Below are 17,654 nucleotides of genomic sequence, written 5' to 3'. Positions count from 1 at the left end.
GCAGAGCCCTGCATGAGCCAAGCAGCAGCACAGGGATGGAGTGTCTCTGGGCTTTATGTTCTGGTCAGGGTGGAGACGTGGCCTCTGTAAGCTGCTCTCCTCCAGCCTCGAGCTTCTTTCTGTCTTTCCTGGTGTTTTCCATCTTCCTCCTTCAGACGTGGGTTAGATGCCAGGAGCTGGCACCAGAGTGAGGGAAGCGTTGTGCAGCCGGGAGCTGCGGTGTCTGGGAGGGAGCTGGGGGGCAGCCCGATGCCTTTCCTCCCTGACCCCCCCCTGCTTTGCCCGGCCCCAGGTTTCGGACACGCTGCTGGACTGCCGCAAGCACCTGACCTGGGTGGTGGCCGTGCTGCAGGAGGTGGCCGCGGCGGGCGCGCAGCTCATCGCCCCTCTGGCGGAGAACGAGGGGCTGCTGGCGGTGAAGCTGGAGGACCTGGCCTTCAAGGCGAGCGAGCAGGTGGGAAATCCTCTTCTCGCTGCCCCTGCTCCCTGCTGCGGCGGGGGGAGGCTGGCGCACGTCCCCGGGGGCTGCGGACCTGCCCGGGAGGGTCTCGGGGAGCCTGGCAGTGAACTGGGAGCGTGGCCGGGGAATGCCAAAATGCAGCGTGCTCTGCTCCCTGCTCTGTGCTCTCCTTCCCCACGGCTGGCCTCGTGCTGCAGCCACACCAAGGGGCACCTGCTGGGGAGCCAGGAGGGGGCTGCAGCAGGGGCTGAGGGGCACCTACAGCTTCTGTCCTGTCCCGTGCAGATCTACGGCACCCAGGGCATCAACCCCTACGAGTGCCTGCGGCAGTCCTGCAGCATCCTCATCGCGACCATGAACAAGATGGCCACGGCCATGCAGGAGGGAGAGTACGATGCTGACAGGCCACAGACCAAGGTGGGCTTTGCCTGCGGGAGGAGCCTCGGGCGTTTGAGCTGCGCTGTGATTCCCCACAACTTGGGGTCCTGCTGAGAGAGACGAGACCTTTGCGAGGTCTTGGTGCCTCCGAGGTTTCCCCAGGGGCTGACACTGGTGGTGGTGAAGGCACAGGGAACAGTGACCCCCAGGAGAACAAACACCGAGGTGCAGTGCCCTGAGGCTGGTGGTGCTGGGACGTGGTGCTGAGCACACGGAGCGAGCTGCTGATGTGCTCAGCACGTGGTGGGCAGCGGTGGGGTACCCGCTGCTGGTCCCTGGCTAGAGAAGTCCTCTGGGTGCAAGGGGGGGCAGAGAGCTGGGGATGGGTGGCAGAGGCCTGCAGGTACAGGGGGGCCAAGAACAGTCCCCCACTTGCCCTGTGGTCCATTTGCAATTACTGGGATTCCTCTTAAAACACCGCTATTCATGGCTTTTTCCTCTGGTGTGTTGCAGCCCACTCCCCCTGCTGAGCTGCGGGCCGCGGCTCTTCGGGCAGAGATCACTGATGCTGAGGGGCTGGGGCTGAAGCTGGAGGACAGGGAGACGGTCATCAAGGAGCTGAAAAAGTCCCTCAAGATCAAGGTGAGCCGTTCCTCACCTGCCTCTGCCGGTCGGTGAGGAGCTGCAGTGGGGCTGCTGAGCTCCCGGCGCCGTGCTGCCCGTGGTGCTGGCTGCCCCAAATCCTGGTCGGATCTCCTGGAGGTACCGACCCTGCTGCCAGGGAGCTGCTGCCTGCTGTGGCGGGGGCAGGACGGATGGTTTGTGGGCAGGCTCCCCCCAGGCACCACGAGGAGCTTTCCTTGGTGCCACCCCCAGGGCCTGAGCCCCCTGATCTCTGCTGCTGCAGGGCGAGGAGCTCAGCGAGGCCAACGTGCGCCTCAGCCTCCTGGAGAAGAAGCTGGACAGCGCGTCCAAGGACGCAGACGACCGCGTGGAAAAGATACAGACAAAGCTGGATGAGACCCAGACGCTGCTCAAGAAGAAGGAGAAGTAAGTGTGGGATGGGTTCGTGGAGCTGGGGCTGCACGGTCTGCATGCCTCGGGCTGGCCGGGAGTTTGTGCGTTAGTGCAGGGCGATACTGGGGGGGGTGAGCAGGGGAACCGCTGTGTTCGTGGTGCACAGCAGAGCTCAGGCTGGGACAGGGATCCTGGGGAAGGCCTTGTTCAAACACTCTGTGGAAAAGGCCGTTGTCCTGGCGTGTTCTTACTGCCATCGCTGTGCTCCGAGGATCTCCCACATGGTCTGTGTGCTCTTCCCCAGGGAGTTCGAGGAGACCATGGATGCTCTTCAGGCAGACATCGACCAGCTGGAGTCAGAGAAGGTGGAGCTGAAGCAGCGCCTGAACAACCAGTCCAAGAGAACCATCGAGGGCCTGCGCGGGGCTCCTGCCTCCGGGGTTGCCTCCATCGTGTCCGGCATTGCCGGAGGTGTGTAACCACCGAGAGCTTCCCAGCTGCCGTGGGGTGGGGGCAGAGGGCAGGAGGCAGAGGGGCAGGAGCCGTGCAGGGGAATGCCCCCTGCACTGGGAGCAGCGCAGCTCTGCTGCCCAACCTGTCCTCGGGGAACCACAGCCCTGGAGGGGGACAGGATGGGGAGAGGGCAGGAGGTGTTTGGGATCTCATGGTGATGAGTGGGGCATGCAGGCAGCCCACAGCCCCTGGCAGTGCCCTGCAACTCCATGTGGGGGCAGCTTTGTGGAGCTGGCTGGGCCCATCCTCCCCGCAGGGTGCTCCAGGGGGGATGCAGGGCTCCGTGCCAGCCTGCTGGCAGGTCCTCCCTGCTGCACGCAGCGCCTGCCTCCGTGCTGCAGCTCCCCAGGACACGGGTGGGCTCTGCTGTCCACCTGGCTTGGTGGATGTGAGCCAATTTCCCCTGAAGCCCCCAGCAAGGGGTGGGTGATGGTGAAGGACAGGCGATGGCTGAGGTTGCAGTTCCTCGTGCTACCCAGCAGACAGGTTAGCGCCTTCGGGGTCCCTCCATTTGGAGGAACACCCTATGGAAACTGCCTGGAGGCAAATGCAGAGGCAAAGCAGGGCCGTGGGGTGACAGAGCTGTGCTGGCATCTTTGTCAGGAGCTCTGGCCATCGGGCAGTGCGTGGCCTGCTGAACTGTGAGCTCAGCTCTCCTTTGGGACCGTGCCCAGGAGGCTGGGGAGCAGCCTATGCCTCTAGCAGCAGCGTGCCCATGGTCTGCTGGGTCTGTGTCCCTCACGGCCCCACCAGGGCTGGGTAAGAGCCCTGCACAAGGAGGGCAGGGCAGGTCTCAGGCTGGCTCTGGCTGCACCACGAGTGCTGTCGGTTTGCCAAGAGGCAGAGGTCACCCCCTGGTCACCCCCTGCCCCCAGAACGCCCCGTGAGGATGCAGATCCTGGGTGCAGCAGCTCCTGCTTCCCGTGGAGCTGCAGCTTCTCTCTGAGTCGCCGTGGCCACAAGCTCTGGCTCTCTGGGCACCCTGAAGGTGCCACCGGTGTGGTCTGGGTGCTGAGCGGCGTACGTGGCGCTGAGCACTGTGCCAGCACCAGCCTGCGTTCTGCTGGGGACGTGCAAAGCCTGAGGGGCCTCCGTGGGGCTGCTCCTGCACTGGGAGGCTCTGGCTGAGCGTCTGGGGCAGATCCGTGTGGATCCGCACCTCTTCAGACCCAGAGCAAGGGGCAGCAGTCGTGGGCCCAAGTGTGTCCCACTCAAATTGCTCGCAGCCCTCTGGGCACGGCTCCTTCCAAAGCTGACCCTTGGCTTAATTCTGCTTCTTCTCATCTTTCCTCTGCCTCCTCTCCTCGTACCGCAGAGGAACAGCAGAGAGGTACAGTACAGTACTGCTCCCCAGCATGCGAGTGCTCCCAGCCCCGGCCGTGCATGCAGGGGCTGCAGGGAGGTGCCCAGGGCAAGGTCTGGCCGGGGCAGAGGGGGGAAGGAGCCAGGACGTGTGGGTGCCATGGGGGCTGTGGGGCAGGGGAGCGGGCAGCTGCTGTGACCCCAGCACTGGAGAGAGGGGCCCTGGAGCAGCCGGGGAGAACCCCGTGTTTTGGGCAAGGGGCGACGGGTGCCCGGTGCCGGGGCTGCTGAGGAGCGTGGGTGCGTGATGCTGCCCAGCCCTGCTGGGTTTTGGCCTTTTCCATCCGGGCAAGGTGTGTGCAGTGCTGCATGTTCCCGATGGCTCGCGGGGCACCTGGGTGTGCACCCCCCGGTGCTGCGGCCGTGTCCCGGTGCCCAGCCCCCTCTGCATGCCTGGCGCCCGCTGCAGCTCCCCGTGCCGGGGCGTTTTGGGTGCTGACAGCGCTGCTTTGTGCCTGCTGCAGGTGTGGGCACCGGCCAGGCAGCGGGAGGAGGCTCGGGGCCGGTGCAGGTGAAGGACTCGCCTCTTCTGCTGCAGCAAATCGAAGCCCTGCAGCTCTCCATCAAGCACCTCAAGAACGAGAACAACCGGCTCAAGGTGAGGAGGGGGCAGCAGATGTTGCTTTATGGAGGGGAGGGAGCTCTGCGGGGAGCCCAGCCAGGACACGAGGGCACTGTCCCCACTCCTGTGCTGGGCTGGCAGCACCTGGTGGTGGTGTCGTGTCCCTGCCCGGCCCCAGCCCCGTTGCAGCAGCTGCTCTGGTTGTTGGCCGATGGAGCCTGATCCAGTCCCTGATTGATTAATGATTGCACTATGAGGAAATTGGCAAAGCAGCACATAATCTAATTAGCAAAATAACGTTCCACTGGTATTAGTTCATAGACATATCATTATGCAGATTATTATGCATAACTGTGCAGATGTTAATTGTAGCTCTTAAATCCGAGTCACGTCCGTGGCCGCTGCCTCGTTAGGGTGCTGTAAGTGCTGGGGTGCCGATCTGTTCCCTGCCCTGAGGCTCACAGACGCTCAGCTGTATTTACCCCTCGTTTTCTCTGCTCTACTCCTCCCAAATAAACAACTTCTGATCACCTTCACCCGCTGGTTCTAGGGAGCCCAGATGAAGATGGAGCTGGCCAGCTTGAAACCTCTGCACGTAGCTAAGGTCTCTGTCGCCAAGAACAAGCACGGGGAAGATCTGGCTACGGTCAGCCTCTATCGCAAGACAAGCCAGCTCCTGGAAACCCTCTACCAGATGAGCACCAACACTAAGGTGGTGGACATGAAGCAGACAAAGTCAGGTAGGTGCTGCACAACCCCCTGGGGCTGGGGCAGCTGGGAGACCACGCAGAGGTGCTCTGTGCCGCGGGGGGACTGCTGATGGGGACTGGCAGCTCCTGGCCATCCAGCTGGGATCCAGCAGGGTCTGTGGGCACGGCTCCAGCCTGCCCCGTATCCCTCGGAGGGATGGGGCTGTGCAGCTTGTGCTGGCCGGGCTTCCAATGGGGAGCTCTCCTGGCCCAAAGCCGTGTCCCTCCTGTCCCAGCACATGTCTGGGGACAGCGTGGCTCCAGCCTGGCGGGCAGGAGGCTGAAGCTGTTTCCCTGTCGGGGTGGCTCAGCCTCGGACCCAGGGTGCTGCAGGCTGAGCCTGGAGCCTCCTGTCCCCACAGCCCTCCCCTGGTGGCAAAGAACCGGGGCTGGGCCGGTGCTCCGCGGTGCGGGACCGTGCTGAGGGCTGGGTGCTGGGCCATGGGGGGTGCAGTGCCCCTTCCTCACCCCCGGCCTTTGCAGGAAGGAGCGCGGCCACGCGCCTGCTGGAGCAGACGGCCCGCCTGTGGTCCCTGAAGACCACCATCGACACGCTGCAGGTACGGCGGGCCTGGGGGGGGTGTCGGGGCGAGGGGTGGGCTGGGGGCTGTGGGGCACAGCCCCCCCCTGCCCCCTGGGCTCGTGGTGCTGACGGTGACCGTGCTGTGCCCCCAGGCCGACACGCTGCGGGAGGTGGTGCAGCAGCACCCGGGCGCCAGCGTCCCCACGGCCTTCGGCGTCTTCCCGTCCTCCTCCTTCCTCAAGGTGAGCGGGGGTCGGGCGGGGCGGGGGGCTACTGATCGATCACCGATCGCTAATCACTGCTCCCATTGATCCCGCAGGCGCAGCGGGAGCAGGAGCAGGGCGCCGCCGCCTTCGGGCGCGTGTCGGTGCCGTGCGCGGCCGGGCAGGGCCACACGGAGCGGGTGCTGCTCACCCCCGAGCTGCTGCAGCGCCTGCAGGGACACTTCGTCTGCTGAGCCCCCCCCCCCCCGAGCCGCCCCCGCACCGCCCGCACGGACCGGACCCGGCGGGACCCCCCCCCACCGCACCCCCGCCCCGTCCCCGCCCTCCCCCCAATAAAGCTCCCGCTCCCCGCACTCCGCGCTTTTATTCACGGGGGGCGGGGCTACGGGACTCCGCGGCGGCTCCCATTGGCTGTGGGCGGCGAGGGGCGGGCAGCAGCCGCGATACGCAGCGCTGATTGGTGGGGCGGCAGAGGTGGGCGGGGCCGCCTGGTTCTCCCGATCATTGGCCGAGGCGCTTCGCGCCGATTGGTGGGCGGGGAGCGGTGCGCGGGCTCCCATTGGCTGCAGGCGGCGAGGGGCGGGCTTCCGGTGCGGGGCGGCCAGTTCCGGGCGGCAGCGGCGGCGGCGGGATGGTGAGCGGGGGGCGCCGGCCTCAATCCGCCCCCATCCGCACCGGGACGGCACCGGGGGGCGCGGGGGGGGCGGGGGCGGCTCCGGGGGGGTGCCTCGGGGCTTGGGGGGGGGGCATCTTGCGGGGATGGAGGGGGGGCGGGAGGGGGGCACCGAGCGCGGCCTGGCCCGGCCCGGCCCGGCCCGCGTGTGACCGGCGCCCCGCAGGTGCTGCTGCACGTCCTGTTCGAGCATGCGGCCGGGTACGCGCTGTTCGCCGTGCGCGAGGTGGAGGAGATCAGCCTGCTGCTGCCGCAGGTACGGGATGGGGGGGGAATTGGGGGGCGGGGGGGGAAATTGGGGGGCGGGGGGATATGGGGGGGGGGCTGCTGATCCCCCCCCGGGGCCGGTCGGTGGCCGCCGGGCGCTCAGGGGGTGCCGCGGGCAGGTGGAGGAGAGCGTCCTGACCATCGGCAAGTTCCACAACGTGGTGAAGCTCGTGGCCTTCGCGCCCTTCAAGTCTGCGCAGAGCGCGCTGGAGAACATCAACGCCGTGTCCGAGGGTGAGTGGGGGGGCACCGGGGGTAGGGGGCGAAGAGGGTGGGGGGCACGGCCCCGCTGAGCCGCCCCCACCCCCCCCCACAGGGATCCTGCACGAGGACCTGCGGCTGCTGCTGGAGACCTCGATGCCCGCCAAGAAGAAGAAGGCGCTGCTGGGGGTCGCCGACGCCAAGATCGGGGCGGCCATCCTGGAGGAGCTGGGCTACCAGTGCCAGACTGGGGGGGTCGTGGCTGAGATCCTGCGGGGTGAGTGGCCGGGGGCACCGGGGGCAGGGGGATCTCGCGGCCTGGGGGGAGCCTCGGGCCCTGCAGGGGGGCGCAGCCTGGGGGTGCTCAGCCACACATCCCGGCGGGGTGGTGACGGAGCCCCCCGTGCAGGGATCCGCCTGCACTTCCACGCGCTGGTGAAGGGCCTCACTGCGCAGTCGGCCTCCAAGGCGCAGCTGGGCCTCGGCCACAGCTACTCCCGGGCCAAGGTGAAGTTCAACGTGAACCGCGTGGACAACATGATCATCCAGTCCATCAGCCTGCTGGACCAGCTGGACAAGGACATCAACACCTTCTCCATGCGCGTTCGGTGAGGGGGGTCCCCGGGCGGGAGGAGGGGCGCGGGTTTCCTCCCCACGCTTACCACAGGCAGCTCGTGCTCCGGCTGCCTGTACAGAACGGGGAGGGAGAGCACGGCCCCGAATGCACCCCAGCTGGGCAGACCGTGCCCCGGCTGGATTGTGAGCGGGGACACACGTGGGGCCGGCGGGCGGGGGCGTGCACGGGGCCAGGCTCTGCTCTGACACTGTGCCTGCAGGGAGTGGTACGGGTACCACTTCCCCGAGCTCATCAAGATCGTCTCTGAGAACTACACCTACTGCCGGCTGGCCAAGTTCATCGGCAACCGCAAGGAGCTGAGCGAGGAGAGCCTGGAGGGGCTGGAGGAGATCGTCATGGACAGCGCCAAGGCTCAGGCCATTCTGGAAGCTTCCCGCTCCTCCATGGGTAGGTGGGGATGGGCAGCGATGGCTCCGTCGGAGCTCTGAGCTGAGTGGGGTCGCTGCTGCTGCGGGGTTGGCGTTGCTCAGCCCTGGTGCTCGCCTTGCCCAGGCATGGACATCTCCCCCATCGACCTCATCAACATCGAGAGCTTCTCCAGCCGCGTCATCTCGCTGTCCGAGTACCGCAAGGGCCTGCAGGAGTACCTGCGCTCCAAGATGAGCCAGGTGGCTCCCAGCCTCTCGGCTCTCATCGGGGAGGTGGTGAGTGCAAGTGTGTCCCCCCCGGCTGCCCCTGGCTGCGGAGATGATGTCTCAGTTAATCTGTCAATCCACTGAGCTGTGCTGCTGACACCTCTCACTGCTGATCCCGGTCTGGGGGCTGTGTGCTGCCCCGTCCTGCTGGCGTGGGGCTGTGGGACAAGGGCAGCCCTGACCCCTGCCCCATTCCTCGCAGGTGGGCGCCCGCCTCATCTCGCACGCCGGCAGCCTGACGAACCTGGCCAAGTACCCGGCCTCGACGGTGCAGATCCTGGGGGCCGAGAAGGCCCTGTTCAGGTACCGCTGCAGGGTGGTTGCGGTGATGGCAGGCTCCTGGGCCGCTGGGTGCGATGCGCCAGGCCCCCGCTGCCTCGGCTGCGTGTGATCAGCCAGCCCCAGCCCCTGAGCGACCACCGCGGCTCTGCGTCTCGCCCGGCGGGGCGTGCCGGGTGCCCCGGGCGGCTCTGCCCAGGGCTTGCCCTGGAGGTTAGCGGTGCGGTGGGCTGGGAGCTGGGAGGCAGCCCCTGGGGCACTGCCTGTGAGCCAGCACCGGGGCTGGGGGAGGAGCAGCGGCTCGGCCTGGGCTCTCCCCTGATGCCTCCCCCGGTTCCAGGGCTCTGAAGACGCGGGGGAACACCCCCAAGTACGGGCTGATTTTCCACTCCACCTTCATCGGGCGGGCGGCCGCCAAGAACAAGGGGCGCATCTCGCGCTACCTGGCCAACAAGTGCACCATCGCCTCCCGCATCGACTGCTTCTCAGGTGGGTGGGGGGGCCGCGGCCCTTGGCGCCCTGCAGGCTCTGCCGTGATGGTAAAATTTTTCGTCAACAGCATTTCACTGAGTGAATGGTGACTCCTGTGGTCTGAGCAGAGCGCTGGGGCTGGGGGAGGTGGGAGGTTGGGGCAGGAGGAGGGGTGCTGAGCCCCCGTCCTGTCCCTGCAGAGGTCCCCACCAGCGTTTTCGGGGACAAGCTCCGGGAGCAGGTGGAGGAGCGGCTCGCCTTCTACGAGACCGGGGAGCCGCCCCGCAAGAACCTGGAGGTCATGAAGGAGGCCATGGTGGAGGTGAGGCCTTGTGGGGTGGCTGGGCAGGGCCCCGTGTCGGACGTGATGTCAACCTGCCATCCTGACCTGCCATGGAGGCAAAAAAAAAACTGATTTAATGAGGCTGATCCGACTGGTGCCACGGGAAGGGGCTGGGACCGAGCCGTGTGCTGGGAGCCAGTCCCCACCCTGATGAGCTCGCTCTGCTCCCCTGGCAGGCGAACGAGGTGGTGGCTGAGGTCAAGAGGAAGCAGGAGAAGAAGGAGAAGAAGAAGAAGAAGCGAGAGAAGCGGCGGCTGGAGGCTCTGGCTGCAGCTGCAGAGGAGATGGAGGACTCGGTGGAGGCAGAGGAGGCAGAGGTGAGGGCAGGAGCTCCAGGCGGGTGCCTGTCAGGAAGGGGCTGTGGTGGCCCTGCTGTGCGGGGTGTGGCCGGTCCTTGCCCTGCAGGGTTTGTGGGGGCGTTGGGACCCCCAAAAAAAACAGCCCAGCCCCCACATGTGAGGGAAGCAGCCTGCATGGACCTGGCATTTGTCTCCTCCCCGGGCTGGACACAGCCCATTTATTTACGGTCGGTTTCCCTTCAGGAAAACGACACAGAGCCTGTGAAAAAGAAGAAGAAGAAGAAGGAGCAGGAGTCCCTCTCAGAGCCTGAGGAGAACGGGCTGGAGGAAGACGCCTTGCCCAAGAAGAAAAGGAAACTGACGGGAGAGGCTGCCCAGCTGGAGAAGAAGAAGAAGAAGGCGGCCAAGGACTTGGAGGAGGACTAGGGGAGCAGGAGCTGGAGCAGACCTGTGCTCCAGCAGTGTGGACTCATTGCCTGGCAGGAGCTCAGCTTGGCACGGCTGCGGCCCCCCCGCCTGCCGTCCCAGGGCTCCCGGCAGCTGCATGCCCCAGAATGTAACCGGGGGGGCTGCATTAAAGGCGTTTTGGCACCTCGGGGTCCGGGTGAGTCCATGGGCCAGGCCCAGGTGCCAGCAGGCTCCACGTGGAGGCCTGAGCCTCGCTGTGCCTTACGCAGCGTTGCCTCCTCGAGCCCATTTTGGGCTGGCTCTGGTTGTGTCCTGCCTGTCCCAGCACCCCCAGCATGCGCAGTGGGGGCAGGAAGTAGCTCGGTGTGACTGAACCTCAATAAAGGGCTGAGGTTGTTGTCCATCGCCTCTGTCTTCTGTTCCGCTGCAGCTTTCAGAAGGGGCTGAAAGCCTGGGAGAGGCAGGGGGAGGCCCCAGCTTTGCTTTGCTCCCCCTTGCCCAGGCAGGAAGGGGCCGGGCAGTCCCCCTGCTCCCCCCAGCACCCTGTAGCTGTGCCCGTCCTGCCCCAGCTCGCCTCCAGGAGGGGCCTGGTGCCGCTGGAGCAGCCAATGCAGCTTGCATGGTGCTGTGCCCCCCACCCCCTGCTGCATCCACAGTCGGTGCACACCCGGAGCCCCCCGTCGTGCTGCAGAGGCCATTTTATTACAGGGAAGCAATAAATTACCGGGCAGGCAAAGCAGGCGCCCCTGGGCTGCCCACGGCCGAGCAGCAGCCCTACACATCCAGGGCTGCTATCACCGCTTGGGTGAAGTCCAGGGACGTGGCGTATCCACCCATGTCCGCTGTGCGCACCTGCAACGAGAGGGGAACATCAGCACCGCGGGGCTGAGCCCCCCAAGGCCTTCTGAAGCCCCCCTTGGTGTCCCCAGCGCTGGTGCAGGGGCCATGGGGACAGCTGTGGGAGCAGGGGGCAGGTGGCGCATCCTGCCTGCATCGTGCAGCATCAGTCCTCTTGATTTTTTTAATCTTTTTTTTTTTGCTGCTGTGTCTGACACCGCAGCTGTGGGGGTGTGTGCGGTGCTGGGTGTCCTGCCGCAGGCTTCAGCAGTGACCAGCACTTTTCCCCCTGCTCTGAGCCCCCCCCCAGGGGGCTGCTGGTGGCTGCAAAGGAAGGGCGGCACCTCTCCTGCACCCAGAGGGCTGTGGTAAGAGCAGAGCTCCCTGGGCAGAGCTCCCCTGCTGCAGGCTGGGGATGGGGGTGAGGAGCTGGACCCCCCAGCTCCAACAACCGGCATCTGGCCCCTGCAACACGGCTTCAGGTCCCTGCCAGGGCTGGGGGAGAGCAACCCTGTGGGGAAACAGCACCGGGGCTGGGGGGCAGCGTTGGTCCCTTTATTTGCAAACACGGATACAGAGCATGGCGGCACCCAGGCCCCACTCCCTCACACTCAGGGCAGTGTCTGCCCCATGGTCCTGCCCAGCACGTGCAGCCCAGCCCCACAGTGCCGTGGGGCACAGCCCCTGGGGGCAGCAGCAGCAGCAGTGTGCCCACCCTGAGCACAGCGAGCAGCCGGCTGTGCCTGGGCCTCTTCCTGCACTGCCCTGCCTGGGGGCGGGGGCTCAGCTCACAGCCCCCAGAGCCTCCAGGCTCCAGCCCCTGGTCTGCACTGGGTGCTGGGGGCCGGCAGCGCCCCCACCCCACAGCCGCCTGTCCCAGGACCTGGCACTGAGCCCGAGGGGCTGCTGGTGCCGAGCGAGAACCTTCCCCTTCTGCGTCCCTGGGTGCGGGGTCTCAGCCCGGGGGTCCTATTTATTGCTACTGCTTCTGTGGGCAGGGGGAGGACCCCACAGGACCCCGGCCCCGCTGAGCTGCCTGCCGGGGGCTGTGCTGGGCGCTGCCCACCACCTGGCACCACCCCGGCTATGGGGACGAGGGGAGACGGAGCCGACATGAAGCTGGGGGCTGGGAGCCCCCCAGTGCCGGCCACGGGTGGGTGCTGGGCTGGGGAGGAGGCGAGCCCCCTCCTCCCCAGGGACCCGGCAGCCGGGGGGTGGGTGGGGGGAGGCGGCGCTGCTAGGCCTTAAGCTGGGGGAGGCTGGTGGAGGGCGCGGAGAAGTCCCGGGGCTGCCCGCGGGGCTCCTAGGCCCCATAGTGGGGGTGCAGGTTGTCAATCACAGACTTGACGAAGTCAGAAGTGGTGCAGTAACCGCCCAAGTCCCGTGTCCGAACCTAAAAATCCAACACAGGGAAGGGGAGAAACAAGGGAGAAACGCCATCGTGAACTGAGCGCAGTGACCGCGAGCAGGGAGAGGGGAGCAGCTCCCTCTGCACACCCTGCTGGCACCCCGGCGGGGCAGCAAGCCGGGAAGAGGCCGCCTGACGTCCCCCACAGCTCCCCTAGGCAGCGAACGCTACGGACAGCACGAGACAAGCACAGAGGGACCAACCACAGCACGGCTGCACGCGGGTTTCGGAGCTGACGGCTGGGGAGGGAGCTGGGACACAGCTCCCACGGGAGCTACGGACACACGCCAGGAGCGGCCGCCCAACACTCACTTTTCCGACTTTGATCACCTTCTTCACCGCGTCCGCGATCAAGTTGGAGTGAAATTCCAAGCTAGGGAGTGAAAGCAGACACAGGTCAGCCCCTCGCTGTCAGTCCGCGCCCCCCCAGCTGCCCTCCCTGTGTCCCCACCCCACACACCCCCATCGGGCCCTTACTTGAGGTGCCGCAGCATGTTGGCGGCCGAGAGCAGCATGGCCGTGGGATTGGCGATGTTCCTGCCCACGGCCTGGGCGAAGGGGTGGCGGGCGCCCTGCAGGAGGAGAGGCCGGTGAGGGAGCAGCCCCGCAGCCCCCCACAGCCCCCCGCAGCCCCCTGCAGAGCCCCCCCCTCACCATCTCGAAGACGGCGTACTCGGCGCTGTAGCTCTCCCCGGGCACCACGCCGGCACCGCCCACCAAGCCAGCCGCCAGGTTGTCGATGATGTTCCCGTAGAGGTTCGGCATGACCAGGACATCGAACTGGTAGGGGTTCTGCACCAGCTGCATGGGGGGGAGAGGAGGGTGTGAGCCCTGCTCAGCCGTCCTACCCGACACAGGCAGCAGGAAGCCCTCAGGAGGGGGGAAGGTTCATGAGTCTGTACCCAAAAACATCCCCAGATGTGCTCAATTGGCAGCAGGCAGAGCCCTGCTGAGAAGAGCTGGGTGCCCTGGCATCCAGGCAGTTTTGTAAGCCTCTGCCAGACACAAGCTGCGTGTGGCCCTGCCAGCTTCAGTCCCTGCAGCTCCTGCCCTCAGCTGGCACAGAGCAGAGGACCTGCAGCACCCCGTCTGTGCTCCCTCGTGCAGGGAGCTGTCAGCAGCAGCAGCTGTGTCAGCTTTCACACCGGTGGTTTTAATCCCCTCGCTCCGCAGGTGAAGCAGCAGAAGGTGAAGAACGGCTTTTGGGGTAGGGCAGGGAATCAGGATCCTCACCTGCATGCAGCAGTTGTCGATTATCATGGTGTCAAACTTGATCTTGGGGTACAGTTCTGCCACTTCCTCACAGCACTGCAGGAACAGCCCGTCGCCTAATTTCCTGAGACACAGCAAACACAGTGAAAGTCCTGCAGGGCCGCAGCAAAACCATTACAGAAGCAGGTAATCCAACAGCAGCTGGTGTCCCACCACAGCAGGGCACAGCAGCAAGCAGGGCACCTCCACCCAAACCCAAAGCGGTGAAGTCGGGGCCCAGGGGAGCAGAGCCCAGCTCACGGTGTCAGACCCACCCCATGGCACTCACATGATGTTGGCTTTGTGCACGGCCGTGACCTTGGAGCGCCCTTTCTTGGTGGCGAAGTCAAAGGCGAACTTGGCGATGCGCTGCGACTTGGCCCGGGTGATGATCTTCAGGCACTCGATCACTCCCTTGGCGCTCTGGGCACGGGAGGGGGGTGAGGAGCCGGGTACCGTGCAGCCCTGCCCCAACACCTCTGCAACTCGCCCCCCCGCACCACTGAGCCCCAGTGAGCCCCAGACGAGGAGCCTGGCGCTGGATCTCCTCTCACCAGCAGGTTCCTCAAAGCCGCGGTGCCTTTCTTGGGCACTGTCCCTCCTGCAGCCCATCAAGTCCCTATCCCCACCCCTCCACCCCATCTCCTGCGCCCATCACTGCCCCGTGGCACATCGCTGCAGCTTCAGCCAGTTCCTCAGTTGTGCTGAACCGGTGTGGAAGGCAGCAAAAAAAGCCACACAGCCTGGGGCAGGCGTCCCCGGCCCTCAGCGATGTCCCCAAGGCAGAGCAGCCACGTGCTGGAGGGCGGCTCCCGTACCTCGTGCTCCAGCGAGCTGTACTCCCCCTCCGTCTGCTCACGAATGATCACGAGGTCCAGGTTGTTGTGGCGTGTTTTATAGCCTGGCAAGCTCTTCACGTGGACAACGTTTGCGAACAGGTCTAATTTGCGCCTGCAAGAGAAGCGGCAGCGGGGTCAGCACCTCACTGCGAGCTGTGTGGGGCAGGGAGGGCACCCTGCAGGTGCCGGGCTGAGAGCTGCTGCCGCTGCCACCACTCCGAGCTCACCTCAGCCTCATGTCGTAGGACGCCAGCTCTCCTTTGTACTCCATGGGGGTGTGGATCTTGCCTGCGGGGACATGGAGCAGGAGTAAGAACAGGGAGCGCGCTGACAGCCCCTAAGGGCACGGCCTGAACCCGGCCCGACAGCAGCAGGGAATGGGGGCTTTCAGCAGAGCCTTGGCCAGGCGCTGACCGGCCTCGTGCTGCGGGAGCCCCGTGAGATCCTTTGTCCAGCCCGTGCCAGATCTCCCTTCAGCAGCAGAAGCTGGACACAGCCTCACACACCTCATTTATAAGCTAAGGACACCAGTACGGGCAGTCTGCCTCTTTGTTTAGACCCCACGCTGCCTTCCCCAGGGCTAACCACAGGAATTCCTGCCCTCCAAAAGCCTCTAACGGCGTTTGGGTTAAGGCAACACCTTCAGGCACAGCAGGAGCCCTCAGAGCCGGGCAGCAGCGCTGTCCTTACCTATCAGGGCCACTTTGCTTTCCTTCATGGAGTCCACCACCTCATCCAGCTTCTCCTCCGATGCCATGTTCTGCACCTCGCTCAGGTGGTGCTCGTCGAAGACCACCGGCACGCTGGCGGCCTGCAGCAGGGAGGCAGCACGGGAGCCACGGCCCGCAGGAGGCTCGGCAGGGACGTTTCAAACACCCCACAGAGGGGCAGTGACTGCACGGCCCGGAGCGAGGGGCGTGAAGCCTCAAACCAGCCTCGGGGAGAGGAGGGAAGCGACCGCGGGGTTTGGTTCCTGTCACCAAACTTGTCAGGACCCATTTGCAGGATCACTATTTCAGCTGAATCTTTTTAGGGGAAGGGCAAAGGCAAAGCCCTGGGGCTCTCAGACCCCTGCAGCTCGGCGCTGCAGCCCAGGGGCAGGCTCTCAGCTGTCTCAGCAGCTGCCCCCCCCCGTCCCCATGCCACCGGGGGCAGCCCTTACCTTGAACACCTCCTTGACGGCGTGCATCAGCTCCGGGCCCACGCCGTCCCCGGGCAGCATGGTGACCTGGAAGGTGCCATCCGGCTTGGTGTTCTCTGGCTGCAGGGAGAGCAGAGGGCACTGACAGCTCCTGCCCCCCGGGGCCGTGACCCACCTGCACCCCCTGCCCCCCCCGGCACCCCCCGAAGGGGAGCTGGCACATCCCCGGGTTTTGTGCTAGGACAGAGCCTGAAAGCACTCAGCAGAACCAGCCTCAGGCTAATCCCTGAGCCACCCCACAGACACCCCAACATCAGCCCTGCTGCCCCCCCTTTCGCTGGATCCTATTTTTACCCGCTCCTTTTACTAATCCTGCCCCTGCAGGCAGCAATTCCCTGCACCGAGCTGAGCCGAGATCTCACAACCAGCCACAGACCGGGTGGTCTCAGGAGGAGACAAGAAGTGCACCTGACAGCTTCACCGGGCAACGCAGCACGAACAGAAAAGGTAACTCCCATAAATAGGGATGCAAGTGAGGACAAGCACTGCCTTATGAAGGAGTTTTTTGTCTGGAATATGAGGTTTGGCTCCCCTCATCGGTGTGAAAGGGAACCTTACGTTTCCTCTTCTTCCTCTCAGTCACTCCTGACCTTCCACTACCAGACCCGGGCAAGTCAGGGACGCTGTATTCAGAGCCACAGCCACGTCTGGCAGGCGTTTATCCAGTTCCAAACAGCAAGATGTTTAATATGTTAAACGTAAATGTTGTCTGCTCCCCTCTGTGCGGCAGGGGGAGTGCACATGTCAGCGCTACGAGGTGCAGGTGGGCGGTGAGGAGAGGCAAAACGCAACAGCAAGTGTGAAATGAAAACCAAAAGTCTCTGCTTTTGTCTGTTTTGGAGAGCACAAGCCCAGAATCAAGCTGTGGGGCAGAAAACCTCGCCAAGTCGTTGAGAAGGGGCAGAGCACCTTCAGAGCAGATGTTACCCAGTGCTGAACCCTTCCTCTCGGTGTCCTCGCCACAAGCACAGGACACCTCTGCCCACCGAGGGGCCCGGGCAGGAGCCGTGCTGTCAGCCACGGTGTGACAGAGATGTTACCTCACTGCCTGGCGCTCCCCTTGTTTGCTCCGTCCTTACTCCCACCGAAAGCAGCCCCATCACGGCTCTGCTTTTCAGGCCATGAAGGGTAAACCACGTTTGTATGTGCTAAACTGCTGCTCTTACCTTATCTGACCTCTATCAGCGATCGCACACTGCTGCACAGAGCGCTGTTGGCAGCAGTTGCTATAATTACACACCCCGAAATTAGGGGTAAGGGGCAGGGGGCAGAGCAAGCTGCCTGTCACTGCTGCAGCCCCGAGCTGCGGCTGCACAAACCCTGCGGGGACAGGGACGGGGACGGGGACAGGGACGGGGACGGGGACGGGGACAGGGACGGGGACGGGGACGGGGACACGACGCAGACCCAGCCGGGTGCAGGGGCTCCCCATGCCCTGTCCCACACATTTTGGGCCCCCCCCCTGCTCCTGCTGCAGCCCGGTGCCCCCTGCCTGCAGACCCCCCCTGGCAGCCCCCCCCCAGCACCAGGCCGAGCCCCCCCCTGCCCCCCCCCCCGGCCCTCACCTTGCCCTTTGCGGTGTCCCGGAGGGCGGCGGTGGCGCTCAGGGCCCGCCAGGCTCCGATGCTGCGGGCACGCAGGAGGCCCTGGGGGGGGGCGGCAGGCGGTGAGAGGCGGCCGAGGGGCCCCCCCCGAGCCCCCAGCCCCGGCTGGAGACCCCCAAACCCCCCCCAGACCCCCCCAGCCCCCCCCACCCCAACAGCCCCCGGCCCAGGCCGCCCCCCCCGTCCCCCCCCAACCCCAGCCGCCCCCCCCAGCCCCCCCCCGCCCCCCGGTGGTCCCCGCTCCCCCCCCCCCTCACCCCGGCCGCCGCCCGCCCCGCGCTGAGCGCCGCCATGTTGCCGGCCCACAATGCACTGCGGCTGGGGGAGAGGGGGCGGGGCTTAGGGGGTGGGCGGGGCCTGGTGGCCACGCCCCCATGAGCCCCCCCCCCTCACCCCCCCCCCCGTGGCCTCAGCCCCCCCCACCCCCGAGACCCCCCCCCAGGCCCCTCCCCGGCCCCAAGACCCCCTCCCAGCCCCGAGACCCCCCCCCCAGCCCCCTGAGAGCCCCCCCCC

At 65.8% G+C, this 17,654-nt stretch overlaps 3 protein-coding genes and 3 non-coding genes across 19 annotated transcripts in view; 5 read left to right on the top strand and 1 right to left on the bottom strand.

Annotated features, from left to right (window-relative positions):
• Positions 1-6,141, top strand: part of DCTN1 (dynactin subunit 1) — a 57,498-nt gene extending 51,357 nt beyond the window's left edge. For 10 of the 13 annotated variants that reach the window (XM_072037968.1, XM_038177917.2, XM_072037964.1 and 7 more), the window contains 11 exons: positions 293-454; positions 746-877; positions 1,352-1,480; positions 1,746-1,888; positions 2,160-2,326; positions 3,684-3,698; positions 4,195-4,328; positions 4,843-5,032; positions 5,525-5,601; positions 5,717-5,806; positions 5,884-6,141. In XM_072037968.1, the coding sequence (XP_071894069.1) occupies positions 293-454; positions 746-877; positions 1,352-1,480; positions 1,746-1,888; positions 2,160-2,326; positions 3,684-3,698; positions 4,195-4,328; positions 4,843-5,032; positions 5,525-5,601; positions 5,717-5,806; positions 5,884-6,021 (1,377 nt within the window). In that variant the 3' untranslated portion in view covers positions 6,022-6,141. The remainder of the gene's footprint in view (positions 1-292; positions 455-745; positions 878-1,351; positions 1,481-1,745; positions 1,889-2,159; positions 2,327-3,683; positions 3,699-4,194; positions 4,329-4,842; positions 5,033-5,524; positions 5,602-5,716; positions 5,807-5,883) is intronic. The other 3 variants (XM_072037970.1, XM_072037960.1, XM_072037963.1) reach the window with 1 other exon arrangement.
• A 172-nt stretch (positions 6,142-6,313) lies between these two features.
• Positions 6,314-10,404, top strand: NOP56 (NOP56 ribonucleoprotein). Its single transcript, XM_072037974.1, has 12 exons — positions 6,314-6,422; positions 6,628-6,717; positions 6,848-6,962; positions 7,045-7,206; positions 7,339-7,537; positions 7,766-7,953; positions 8,059-8,210; positions 8,404-8,504; positions 8,821-8,969; positions 9,152-9,273; positions 9,471-9,611; positions 9,837-10,404. The coding sequence occupies exons 1-12, from the start codon at positions 6,420-6,422 to the stop codon at positions 10,017-10,019; spliced, it is 1,605 nt and encodes a 534-aa protein (XP_071894075.1). The 5' UTR covers positions 6,314-6,419; the 3' UTR covers positions 10,020-10,404.
• LOC113843672 (small nucleolar RNA SNORA51) lies at positions 7,575-7,706 on the top strand. The gene has a single exon (XR_003497341.3). It is a non-coding gene; the product is annotated as a small nucleolar RNA SNORA51 (small nucleolar RNA).
• On the top strand, positions 9,009-9,079 carry LOC113843669 (small nucleolar RNA SNORD56). The gene has a single exon (XR_003497338.1). It is a non-coding gene; the product is annotated as a small nucleolar RNA SNORD56 (small nucleolar RNA).
• LOC113843668 (small nucleolar RNA SNORD57) lies at positions 9,311-9,383 on the top strand. Its single transcript, XR_003497337.2, has one exon. It is a non-coding gene; the product is annotated as a small nucleolar RNA SNORD57 (small nucleolar RNA).
• Positions 10,405-10,681: 277 nt separating the features above from the next.
• Positions 10,682-17,520, bottom strand: IDH3B (isocitrate dehydrogenase (NAD(+)) 3 non-catalytic subunit beta). Of its 2 annotated transcripts, none has more exons than XM_072037977.1 (12): positions 17,399-17,520; positions 17,103-17,183; positions 15,499-15,597; positions 15,027-15,147; positions 14,564-14,624; positions 14,316-14,448; positions 13,787-13,920; positions 13,480-13,582; positions 12,901-13,047; positions 12,724-12,818; positions 12,559-12,619; positions 10,682-10,853 (listed from the first exon to the last, which is right to left on the bottom strand). In XM_072037977.1, the coding sequence occupies exons 1-12, from the start codon at positions 17,432-17,434 to the stop codon at positions 10,776-10,778; spliced, it is 1,149 nt and encodes a 382-aa protein (XP_071894078.1). In that variant the 5' UTR covers positions 17,435-17,520; the 3' UTR covers positions 10,682-10,775. The 2 variants fall into 2 exon arrangements, with proteins under 2 accessions (XP_071894078.1, XP_071894076.1); XM_072037975.1 differs by lacking the exon at positions 10,682-10,853 and adding an exon at positions 11,373-12,231.
• Positions 17,521-17,654: the final 134 nt, after the last annotated feature.

Source organism: Anas platyrhynchos, chromosome 4, assembly GCF_047663525.1.
Source record: "Anas platyrhynchos isolate ZD024472 breed Pekin duck chromosome 4, IASCAAS_PekinDuck_T2T, whole genome shotgun sequence".
NCBI classification, from domain to species: Eukaryota; Metazoa; Chordata; class Aves; order Anseriformes; family Anatidae; genus Anas; species Anas platyrhynchos.
This window is presented reverse-complemented; position numbering and strand designations above follow the sequence as displayed.

Excerpts from the sequence above, each read along its gene's own strand:
- NOP56 (XM_072037974.1), top strand. Across the intron at positions 6,963-7,044 it reads CATCAACGCCGTGTCCGAGG|GGATCCTGCACGAGGACCTG; the intron begins GTGAGTGGGGGG and ends CCCCCCCCACAG. Across the intron at positions 9,612-9,836 it reads TGGAGGCAGAGGAGGCAGAG|GAAAACGACACAGAGCCTGT; the intron begins GTGAGGGCAGGA and ends GTTTCCCTTCAG.
- IDH3B (XM_072037975.1), bottom strand. The coding sequence starts at position 17,434 with ATGGCGGCGCTCAGCGCGGGGCGGGCGGCGGCCGGG. Across the intron at positions 13,921-14,315 it reads ACAGCTCGCTGGAGCACGAG|AGCGCCAAGGGAGTGATCGA; the intron begins GTACGGGAGCCG and ends TCCCGTGCCCAG. Across the intron at positions 13,583-13,786 it reads GTGCACAAAGCCAACATCAT|GAAATTAGGCGACGGGCTGT; the intron begins GTGAGTGCCATG and ends GCTGTGTCTCAG.